Consider the following 12,460-nt stretch of genomic DNA (forward strand, 5'->3'; position numbering starts at 1 on the left):
ACTTCAGCCCTCCATGCCACCTCCTTTCTTGATCACTGTGGACACCACCACCATCCTGCCAGTCACTCAGGTCCATAACCTGAGCATCTTCTTTGACTCAGACTGTTCTCTAGATCCTCAAACTCAGGCCATGTCTATGTCTTGTTAATTCTGTCTGCCTCTCTAAGATACATTCTTTCTGATCCATCCACATAGCTAGCACTCTCCTCCAGGTTCTCAGCATCTTACATCTTGATTACTGCAATATCATTTTCTCTAGCACTGACAAATGTAATCTTGCCCCATTCATATCCATTTGTAATACTGCTGCAAAGATCATTTTTCTAGCCTATAGCTTAACCATGAAACAGCTTTCTTTGCATCCCTCTGTTGGCTCTCCTTTCTCTAAAGCATCTGTCATAAGCCACTTGTCTTCACTTGCAGGCCCTTCACAACTTATTCCCACCCTATTTATCGTCTCTTATTAGCTACTGAGATGCTGACTTCCACCTCTGATCAACACACAATGCCAACCTCCACGGCCCACTTGTTAAATTTTCAAACAAGCAACTTCATATTTTCTTCCATGCTGCCCCACATGCTTGGGAAGAGCTCTCGGTAAACATCTGAATAACTAATGCATTATCTTTCTTCAAACCTCTCCTTGAAATTCTCCTTTGTCATGATGTCTACAAAAAACATGACAACAGTTAGGATGCGGGTGTGCTGTGACCACCACCCATCATGCTGACCAACATAGTCTCATTGTTTCCTTGTGCACCCTGTAAGTCCGTATCCATCCGCTGTCTTGTCCCATATTTAGATTCCATGCTCTTTCAGGCAGGGACCATCTTTTTGTTCTGATTTTGTACATTGTCTTGCACGGTGGGGTCCTGGCTCATGACTAGGGGCTCCCAGGCTCTGTGGTAACAGAAATGAACAACAACAAACAACAACAGCAGCTATAATTCAAGGTCCCCAAGCAATCAGAATCCTGCTGTGCTATTGTCAAGATTCACCATGAAATGGGGGACACTGAATGAGAGCAGGAGAGATTGTATCAAAAACCCAAAATGGCAGAGCTGTCAAAGACTCCGCTCAGTTCATTTTTCATCAGATCAGGATTGTCGCTCAATTTCTACCAGGAAACAGAAATGCAAACTCAAGGGAACAAGTTAGTCTCAAGCCTGTCTCCTGGCAGGAGTCCTTTCATTTTCTCTACAAAATGTGTTAGAAAAAAACCCAAATCTTCAGTAGTAAGTGTCCCATTGCAGCCAAAAACAGAGGTTTTTTGTATTTCCTTTGCCAGCCTTGCTTTGAAATCAGTCTACAACTCCTATAAATAAGATCCATATCTTGCAATTCACTACAAAGCTTTGCATAGTCATCTTCAGTGAGAATCATTATCCTCTTTAAAACACAGACCTCGTTAGAACCAACGTAGACATCAGCAGAACCATACACAGGTCCAAGTTTAGCCTTGATGTAAGCGGTGCCCCTCCAATGAAGACAATGGAGCTAACCCTCACCAGGGCTGAATGTAGGCCCAAATCCTGCAAAGGGATCCCAATGAGTGCACCTTTCAAACTGTACAAAGCCCACTTCAGTAAACTACCTCTGCAAGGCCCACTGGTGCAGATCTGATTTCAGAATCAGAGCCTTCACCCTTGCAGACCCTTCAAGACTTTGGCTCTCAAATATATCTATATACAAAAAGTGTATGTATTACTCTGAAGTATGATCGTTTCTGTATTCTTTTAGCATTCAAATAAGCAGGCACTTTTACAAATGACACAAATTACAGTGGTGATGTTTTACTTAAAGCTGAAAGTATACATTTAGTGTTATTGTAATTAATGCTGTATTAATATTTCCATTAGAAATAGATATTTGTGGTGGTTTAAAACTGCCATAAAAAGGTGCTGTGGGCTAAAAGTCCTCAAATAAGATCGTAGCTCAGGAGTGATTCTATTTTTAGCCGAAGGTGATTTACAGTCTACAATTTAGTATAATTTTAAAAAATACCAACAACCTCCCCCGCTCCTCCCCAAACACTACTTAATGGTCTCCGAAGCAGTTATGGTGCTCTTAACACTAAGACAATTTATGAAATGAGTTTAGTAAGCAATTACTTTATAATTTAGGCCCCAGTCATGCAGTTCACTGCACCCCCAAGCTGATTTTCAAACCAGCAGAATCACAGGATCAGGATCTTAAACTTTAGAAGTTAGGAACCTTAATCCTATTGCTTCACCTTCCCTTTCAATGCCTCAAAACAAAGTAAGACCAAATTCAGGAAAGGATCTCTTTTCAGGATAGTATGTAAGCTTAACTTTAAGAAGATGCTTACATTTCATTACAGTCAATCAGACTTAAGCATGTGCGTAAGTGCTTTTCTGAATAAGGGCATATTTTATTATAGTCTGTGGAGAATGAATTAGGTGTATTTTTTAAAACTAAATATATGCACCTCAGTTTACCTGTGTGGTATTATCCTGCCTAAATATGTGGAGTTAAATCAAAGGAGGCTGGAAGAAGGAACCCAACAGGAAATGAAACAATGGCTAAAATAAGGTGCTATCATAAAGAATATCAAGAGTCCGTGAGGAAACAACAGGAAAGCTATTGATTGGGGAATAACTGCCTGGCTCCAGCTAGTCTGGCAAGGTGTACTTTTCCCAGGTCTGCACCTAGGAGCCAAAGGAGAAGCTAAAACTTTAAACATGCTGACCTAAAAGAGCGAGGTGGGAGAAGAGGGGTGGTCAGCATGCTGACAGGGAGACCCACTAGGGGAGACAGTCATAAAGAGCATGCTGCAGAAGGCAGTCTGTGCCTCTCCCAGACAGAGATGGGGTTAACTGGGCAGAGGAGAGCTTACAAAAGCTGGCAAGGAAAGATTAAGATATAGGTATGGGGAACTATGCATATAGACTTTGTCACTTTTACCGTTTGTTCTGCATGCTGTGTATCTTTGGGTGAATAAATAATGCTTTATTGTGAAGAAGCTGTTTTTGAGTCACTTTAATCAGCAGCTGTCACAGGCTCCTGGAGGAAAAGTTTTACAGGTGGCAAACTCAATTGGGCCTGCTGGGTTAACAAGGTTGGGAAACAGGGTAGGGGGTGCAACCCAGACATCAAGTCTAAAGGCCTGTCTGCACTGCACTCCATCCACTAGTGTCAGCGTGCAGTGCATGGGTACATGCCACAGCAAAGAGCCAGCTGTATCCACACTGTGTGTGCAGCTACCCACGGCAATGAAAGTCTCTGGAGCCGTCAGAACCTTTTCCCGCTGCCTCCCAGTGGTGGGGTGTACCTGGCCTTTGCGGCTCCCTACAGGAGGCCCCACAGTCCTACTACATCCCATGCTAGGCAGCAGCAATGTGGGAGAAACAGCAGTGAAGGTGGATTCTCCAGGCCTGCCTAGAGAGGCCTTTCTGGAGCAGCCACTTTGGAAACCACAGAAACCTGATTCTCCAAGGCTTAGAGGGGCTAGCAACAGCCAATCTGGGCCTGACTGGCCCAGATAGAAGGAGCTACCTGGTCTTAGCAGGTCAGTTCCTGGCTGGGAACAGAGGAGTGAAGAAGGGGGCTGCTCGCTGGGCAAAGGAGCCTAACAATCAGACAGACTTTATGGCTGAACTTACTTAGCTGGGATTGCAGAGAGAGATGCTGGCCCTGATATAGGGCTGGAGATAAAAGGGGCCCAGGAAAATAGCAGCAAAGGATTGAAGTCAGTAGTACATGGCTGCTGTGTACAGGGTCCCTGGGCTGGAACCTAGAGTAGTGGGTGGGTCCAGATTCCCATACCAGACACAAGTAAAGTAGTGTAAGCCCCCAGAAGGAGACAGGGCTTATTTGGGAGCCCACACAATGGGCTGAATTTAAAGGGGCCATAGCTGGTGCTGAAGATCCTATTGAGGGCAAATAGACTGTTTATTTATTGGACTCTTTAGTACTCCAGAAGGGTTTCATTGGGACTTTGTGACTTGGCCAGAGATTGGCCGGCAGCCTGCATGAGGCGCCATGGGTGAGAACTGACTATGGTACCACACCCAGCCACTTGGAAGCGCTCAAGAAGTGAATGCCCCTTTACTCTCCAGTTGCCAGAACTTTTTCTTGCTGCTGGAGCCTTTCCCTATGCGATGAGGAAGTCTCTGGCAGCAGGGGAGGCAGTGGGATATCACTCTGCTAAATATAGCCCTGTAGATGGGGCAGGCATGGCTTGGGCATGTAGACAATCATGTAGTGTACATACCCTAGGGATTCAGGTGTGATTTTTACCCTACTCACCTAAGCAGCATCTTACCAGCTACACTGCTATTTAGCCCTGTGCTAGGGGGTGCATATAGAGTACATATGCTACATACAGCCCTAGCACAAGTATAAATAGCAGTGTAGATAACAAGGCACTGCTTTGGTGCCTCAAATAAAGACATGCCTGAATCCTGTGGGTATGTACCCTGCCAGGCTCTCTACTCACCCAAGCAGTGCCTTCCCATCCACACTGCTATTTTTAACAGTGTATTGGCCCACTGCCACAGGGAAAAGCCCTGGCAGTGAGGAAAGGTTCCGGCAACTCCTGCTAACAAGCCTTTTCCCGCTGCTTCTCCTTGCAAGAACCTTTCACCGCCATGTGTAGCTATACAGCCTGTGTAGATGCAGCCAGCTTTTTTCTGCTGTGTCTAGCTACATGTTGCCACAAGAGGTATGCAGTATAGATGTAGCCCAAGAATGTTTGGACCATTGGGTTCTACCCTTGAGAAAGGTGAGGGGAGCCAGGCCAGTCAGTTGAGAAGTGCACTCAAATGGGATAAAAAGGATTGAAAACAAAGCTTGCCCTGTAATCATGACATAGTCCAATTTTATTTTATTCTTCCTAGAAACAAGATGCACTTCAGTATACTTCTTTCCCATCCAAGTAGGCAGATTTTACAAAATGCCCTTTGGAACACTGGGGAGGGGAGGATACAAAGTTAATAGAAAAAGTGTAGTTTAAATCGAAAATGGTTTTAAAACTCACTGAGTAGGGATGAAATCTTGGCCCCATTGAAGTCAGTGGAAGTTTTGCCACTGACAAGTTAGGATTTAACCCTAGATGTTTAATATGTATGCATTTCTTCAAGAAAGGGATCTGTACTGAGGATGCTAAAATGCATGATATTGGTGTCACAGTTACTCTAATTTATTTTTATGATGTCAGGAGTAATTATAGTTAAAGGTTGCATAACAGTTTCTATTTTAATCTCTTGTTATCTGTCACGTACAGCTTCCTGAAATATTCACTTTCTGGGCTGATAGGTTTATGCTTAGTCTCTGCACAAAGAAATTTTGGGGGTAAGTGTAAAAGTAAAATATTTCAGTGGGTTTTTTTTATATATTCCAAAACAAGTTTTCCATTATATAAAAATCCTTGCAGCTTTTTAGAAATGCAAACAAACCCAACTCTCTATGATAAATGTCTGGGCCTTGAAAGTGGATATTTGGCATCATGTAAATAGCCCTAAGTGAGAAGAAATTTCGTGGCGTATTACAGTGAAATTTGTTTTTTATTTGAGTAAGGTATGACCCTTTGAAGTTTATGGGACCTGCATACACCATATCTTATTTGTTTGTTTTTGTGCTACGCTTAAAGGACCTGATCCTGCATCTATCAAAGTTGATGATAGAACATCCACTGACTTCAATGGATGAAGGCTAAAATGCAAAGTTCTCAGCTAAGGAAGACTGTGCAGCCTACATCTGCAGAATTAATTGATGAAAATATAGTGTAGGGGCACAGTGCCTGAGGTGAGGACTCCACAGAAGTTCTTTGTGCAGTGCCTGTGGGCTCTGAATTCCAATGGGGTACTAGGCAGGGCTGCTATATGCTTTGTAAAGTTTCCAGGAATGAGCCCCACTCTGATGCACCTTCAGTGTGAGGAGGCTAATCTCTGTGGGTCAGAGATTTTTGCCTCTGGTACAACATCAAAGTACTTTGCCAGCATTTAAATAAATACTTAGCGAAAGGGGCTGCAAAACATTTGTTTTATATCAAAATCATTTTGAGCTATAGGACCACAAAAACACCTGATCTCTCCCCCCTTTATTTCTAACTCTACTTTAAAAACGTAGATGCAGTCATACAAAAATTAATTTTAAAAATGTCACTCCAAGGCTGAGAGTGAAAGAATCTGATAGAATCTTCACTAGCATGATTTAGCCCAACATATTGAATGCAACAATTACAACATTTTTTTTACCCAAAAGTCCCTCAGATGCAAGTAACAAGTTACATTAAAAGGGGAAGATTTGCAGGAAACAGTTATCCTGAATCAGAAAGGAGGGGAACATCTTACTACGAATAAAGATTTGTTCCAGTACTGCTAAGAAACATATGATTCTATTAAAAACTTTGATCCTATTTCAAAGCCAGTGTTTGGATTTCAAGACTATGGCTTTGATTCAGCAAAGCACTTAGGCATGTGCTTAAATGCAGTTGATTTCAACAAGACTTAAGCATGGTTTAAGTACTTTGCTGCATAGGGTTGGGATTAGTCATATATGGGGCAGAATACATTGGTCAAGAGATGACCAGTTCTCCTGGGTGAGACATATGTTGGTTATCAACATATCACTGATTCCACTGTGGAAAACATTCAAAATATCAATGGATATTAAAATAATTAATGGGGGTGGGGGGGAGGATGAGAGAAGTAGAAGAAATTGTAAATTCTACCACAGCTGAAAACAAGCCAACTGTGCAGCATGTGAAACACCACATGTTTCGATTTCCTTTATTATGATTGAAAAGTTTTTGGCATTACACTACAGATTTTTCTTAGAAATATTTGAGCTTAAGGAAAAAGGACAGACCAATCAGGTGCAATTAGAAAACTAAGAGGCTTGTTTTCCAACTGCACACATAACATAGTTCTCAAACTAACAGAAAAAACATGAATCCTCAAATTAAGAGCTATGGTTTAAACTATGGTTTAAATAGCTTAGGAACAGAGATAGTCACAGAATTGTGCCCTTAGTTGGAAGGAAATGTATGAATGATCACACAGATTTTGTAGAAAAAGGAAAAACCTGAAATCTAGTCAATTCTAGAAAATGAGTTAAGAGAACTTCCAGGTACACCACCTGCCCTAAGATCCCCTGCAAATCACTGTGGGGGAGGGGGACAGGGGGTTAAATCACATTTTCCTATTTAAAAAATGTTTCTCTCTCCCCTGTTGTGTGAAAGACCCAAAACAAAAACATCCTTAGGAAACTGACAATACAGGGAAAGAGTGAAACTGACTATTCAGAAGGTTTTGTCAAATGCACAACACAAATCAATTGGAAACAAAATTGAGAACTTTTTTTTTCATTAATGTCTTTGATTATAGTCATGATAGGGGTTTCGTTGTAAATAGTAGGTAAAATAATTCAGATAGAGGTATGGTTTTTAAACTGATGGTGACTTTTTAAAGAGTTAACAGTTCTGAAAATGATTCAAAGTTTCTACAAATATAGTTAAATATGAATCAAATAGGAAAGTAGTTTGATCCTGCAGGACTGGAAGCACAAAGTAAATGAATTCTGATAACTGAGCAATTATTCAAAACAGAAGTGTTTAATGGAAAGGACACATCATGGATCCCTGCACAATATTAATAGTCTACAGTCTTTGGGTCTCATTCTGCCCTGACTTACAATTTGACTGAAGTCAGTGGGCAAAATTCTGTTCTCATTTACACCGGTGTTGATCCAGAGTAACTCTACTAACTTCACTGATTTACATGGCGTATCCAAGAACTGAATTTGGCCAAATGAGGCTGTATGGGGTATAAGTCAGAGCCGAATTTGACGCCATGTGCTTCTCCATATATCCTACAGCTCACCTCAAATAATGTTTACCACTATATCATTCTACTTATTTCTTTGTTCTCCATTCCTGTGCTGGCACTCTGATTAACCTGTTTGCCAGGAATCACGTAACTCATAGAAACGAGGTATTATTTCAGACACAAATATGGAGCAAGTGAGTTGCAGGCAAGACAATGGGTCGGTCACATGTAACCCTAAAACAGGCATGACAGAATGCAATGAAGCTTCTCATAACATTAACAAGAAGAACTTCGCTATTCAAAATTTAGTTAGTGCAAAAATTGCTCAGCACTAACACTCTGACTCTTCTCTGCCTGACTCTAGCCAGTTTTATTTCTGATTCACAGAGACAATGACTCTGCAAGATTCCTGGTAGTGTTGCAAAGTGCACATAAAATGAAGGCTTCCTCCTTGATAGATGGATTGACTCTGTAAACAAACTCCTCATTGCCTCCCTACACCTAGAAACAGGTTTAAATGAGCCTGGAAGTATTTTTAGGTGAAGGTCTGAGGTGATGTAACAGTGTTATATCAACTAGTGAGCAGGCTACTGAAGAGGGGTGGGGGGAGAAACAGTCGCTCTGGTGATTTACCCACCTAAAATTTTGTTTAAAGAGAGCAATGGTAAATTGTTCGAAAGGCAGTTCCAGTCACCTTCACCCCCTAAAATGAATGAACGAGATTCTTCCCCCCCTCCCCCCGCCCTATAGCAGTGTGAATAAAAGAGTCATCCTAGCAAACTTTAATGCATGCATGCTGCTCAGCAGTGAGGAAGGTCTTAAATCTAGTCTGGGGGAAGCCTCTTTTCAGAAGCCGGAATGACCCGGGTTACCCTTAGCAACCCATGAGGAATTCCAGAGCTCAACATTATTGTGAGAGTTTCAACTCCAGCTCTCCCTCCTCCTAACCCTAGTGGGGGGCAGGGAAGAGAAAAAAAATCACACACACAGATCCTCTGTGTATAATATGTAGGGTAAGAGAGAGCCTAGAGTATTAGGATCGATAGCATATATTCATAGAAAGATCCTATGGGCCATAGGTGCTGTAACTGCGGGTGCTGGGGGTTCTGCTACACGCCCTGGCTAAGGCTTGAAGTGGTTTCCATCACATATAAGGTTTAGAGTTTGATTCAGTGGCTCTCAGCGCCCCTGCCTATGGCTACTTTGCATCGGCGGCTACCCCGCATGGATCACACCGAGAAATCCACCCCCTGTTACACGCCCGTCCCGATCCTGGGCGTATCACAAACACACCCCAGAGCCGGGCTTGCCAATACCAGCCCAGGCCTAGCAGCTCCCCATGCAAACGGCTTCCGGGCATTGTCTGCGCCCAGGCAGAAGGCTGGCAGCCGGGCAAGTCTTGCCGGACGGGTCGGGGAGGCGGGTAGGGGGAGCATGGAGCTGCGCCTCTGCCTGGGGGCCGGTCCCCTCCTGCCCTCCGCCCACGGCTGGCACCTACCACACAGAGCCGTAGGCTCCGGAGCCCACCGGGGTCAGGTTCTGGTAGCGCTGGGGAACCTCCCACACCGTCTTGTTCAATTCCTGCTTGTAGAAGCCGCCTCGCTCGGACATTTTCCGGAGCAGCCGCAGCAGCGGTTCAGCAGCCAGAGCGCTCCAGCTGGAAAGAGCCGCCCGAGCCGCCACCGGGCGGGCACCGCCAGCGGGGGCTGGGGGCGGGACCGGGGGAGGGGGAAAGGGAGGGGTAGACGGCAGGAGGAGGGAAGTGGAGAAGAGAAAGGCGGAGTGGGGAAGCACCTAGAAAGGTGGCCAGAAACGCAAGCCCAGGGCCAGTGTCACAGTATCTCTCTCTCCCCTCCGTGTGACAGCAAGGGGCAGAGCAGCATTACTCCCCCTGACCCTGTCACAACCCACGGACACAGCTGATCATTTCAGAAAATAAAGCAGGGAGGGTGGGGGAAAGCCTGGCAGAGCTCAGACTATCCGCCCCAGCCTGGAAGAACCAGGGCACCGCCCACCCCGCCCTTCCAATTCAGCCTAGACACGATAGGAGAGAGATAAAGGCGGATCTGGTCACCCAGTTTTGCCAAATCAGCTGTTCACGTGTATTAGTATATTATTGGGTCTAATGTAAATGTACTGAATTACTAGGAAGCTGTTCCACAACCTAACAGATCTGGCTAGCAGCAGATTTTACCTTGTTGCCAGCTCTAGCGATTTGATCGTGAATCTCATCATAAATAGTATTTTTCTTGAAGCCACAACGCCTGGAATCATTTGATTATCTTAGACTTTCAGCTTCCATTTACAGAAGAACTAAGTTTCCGCCCCTCAAGGTTAAAATGAAAAGCTTGAAAAACACAACCCCGAAAGGCTCAAACCCCACAAAGCAAATAAAAAGAACCCCAAATTATTTTTTTTTACTATCTCATGATTTTTGAAGGCAGGAAGTTGGCAATATGGCAATATTCACCCTATATTTACCCATCCTATAGTTACTTCCCATTATGCCTCACACACACCCTGTGCTGCTCTAAATAATTTATCTTCATCTTGTGTTTACAGTATTTAAATAGTTATAGATTGCTATGCATCCCCTTCTCAATTATCACTTAACCAAAGTATTTATGAAGAAAGATTCAATATATCCCCATATGTATCCTCCATTTCCCAGATCATTTTGCTTTGAACTCTGCACAGTTTGACAATACTGTCACCAACCCCACTGCAGGGTGTCAATGTGTGTTGTGGTACATCAGTCTCTTGGCTGTCTGGTAGTGTGGTGGGTGTACCATCAGCTGGAAAGCAAGTGCTGTAGGCACTCCAAGCCCTGGGGTATTCAGGTTCTAGCTTTCAGTGGATTCCCCAAAAACCCACCTACACTTCACATAAAACAGGATTCCTTCACTAGGGCTGCCAGAAATAAATATTGCCAGGGACACTTGCTTGACAGTTTCAACAAACAAACAGCAAAAGATAAGCCCAACGGTCAGCAACCCAACCAGTGAGGCAATCTTCAAAAGAGGTGTGAAGGTAACAAAGTCCAGGTGCCTTCTGGCACCATCAGGGTATGCCTGTATCCTACTCTTAGGCCCTCTAGCCCTGGCTCCCAGGCTGCCTGATATTCAGCTTCCCTTCATAGCCTGCTCCCAGGCTGCTGCCTCAGACCTGCTGCTCATCCTTTCACTAAGCATCTCTACCTCTCTCTGGGTCTCATCCCCTCAAGTAGCACTTCTTTCCTGTGCTGGAGGGATCATGGAGCCCTCTCCTGGATGGATGGTGAATTGAGTGGTAAGAATGCCCAGTAATGAGCCAGCAGGTGCATTACAATAGCTTGTTTTTCCTCAATATCACCTTTCCAGATTTCTAATAAAAAAAAATCCCAGTGCAGACACACCAGAGCTATAGAGAAAAGAATCAGAGGGGTAGTTGTGTTAGTCTGAATCTGTGAAAAGCAACAGAGGGTCCTGTGGCACCTTTAAGACTAACAGAAGTATTGGGAGCATAAGCTTTCGTGGGTAAGAACCTCACCCAAAAATCAAGACTTGCATCTGAAGAAGTGAGGTTCTTACCCACGAAAGCTTATGCTCCCAATACTTCTGTTAGTCTTAAAGGTGCCACAGGACCCTCTGTTGCTTTTCAGAGAAAAGAATGATCACCTCCCTAGTCTGTGATGTGATTCCTCTAAGTATGCAGGCTGCCAAGTTCCCTGTTTGGTCAGTATCCCAAGCTGCCCAGGAGCCAGGTAGTCTGAGGAACCAGCCAGTAACAGAGCCACGGAGCCCTGGCAGCTGGAGAACCCAGCTCTCTAGCTGCCCACCTGGGAAACAAGGGATCCCACTAGTCAACCCAGGCTGCTGAAGAGCCACAGAACCTGGAAGCACTGAGAGCCCCAGCAAACATTCTGCCTTGGGGAGACAGTTCCTGCCAGACGCCCTGGACAGGCAGAAGCTGCACAGTCACTAATACTCCTATTTGTGAGGTGCAGTTTTCTAACCGCACGTGGGGGCTAAGCCATTGTATATGAGAGGGGTGGAGTCTGGCAGCGTTCCAAGGAGTCTGGGAGATGCAGAGCCTAGGAATAATTTTCTGATGGGTGGGGGAGAAGAGGGAAACAAGATTTTCCTTTAAGATTTTGTGGAAGTTTAATTTAAAAAATTAATTTTTAATTAGAAAAACTTCAAATGGAAAAATCCCAATCAGCTCTCTAATTGTAAGGTTTAATTCATTAAATGTTGATAAAGCTCTGAGATCCTAGAATGGAATACGATATCAAACAACAAAGTATTCGAGTTAGGCTATTGTGGTATATTTCAATTATGCCTTTATTGGTAAGTGCTTGAAATATCAGAGACCATATCTATGTATGTAATTTTCAAGTAGAAACCTTGTCACCATATACAAATAATAGAAAGGCAGCTGGAGAGAGTTATTGGTGCAAAAGGGACCATTCCTTGAATTTTTTTGCATATAGGTGTTCAGCCATTACATTGTGTTTACCTAGGAGTTTGCACGTTTGTTTGTTTTGCAATAATCTGTACATCTTTGTTATTGAATTTCAAAATACTTGTGCATAAGCTGTCAAGGTGGTAGCACTAGCCAGCATTTCAGGTTTTAACAACATATTGTCTTCCTGTTTCCTGCCAAGTCCCTATCTGGTAACCTTAGGGTAT

General features: G+C 43.8%; 1 protein-coding gene across 7 annotated transcripts in view; it reads right to left on the reverse strand.

The window, feature by feature from the left end:
• The window catches only part of MAPK11 (mitogen-activated protein kinase 11), a 50,229-nt gene extending 40,731 nt beyond the window's left edge, over positions 1-9,498 (reverse strand). For 3 of the 7 annotated variants that reach the window (XR_004645413.1, XM_034767743.1, XM_034767720.1), the window contains exons 1-2: positions 9,289-9,425; positions 732-900 (exon numbers count right to left, since the gene is read on the reverse strand). Coding sequence is in view for 4 of the 7 variants with exons in the window: in XM_034767743.1 (XP_034623634.1) it covers positions 732-853 (122 nt within the window). In the remaining 3 variants the exon portion in view is untranslated. Of the gene's footprint in view, positions 1-637; positions 679-731; positions 901-9,288 lie in introns of those variants that run through there. The other 4 variants (XM_034767779.1, XM_034767760.1, XM_034767734.1 and 1 more) reach the window with 3 other exon arrangements.
• Positions 9,499-12,460: the final 2,962 nt, after the last annotated feature.

This window comes from Trachemys scripta, chromosome 1 (genome assembly GCF_013100865.1).
Source record: "Trachemys scripta elegans isolate TJP31775 chromosome 1, CAS_Tse_1.0, whole genome shotgun sequence".
Classification (NCBI taxonomy): domain Eukaryota; kingdom Metazoa; phylum Chordata; order Testudines; family Emydidae; genus Trachemys; species Trachemys scripta.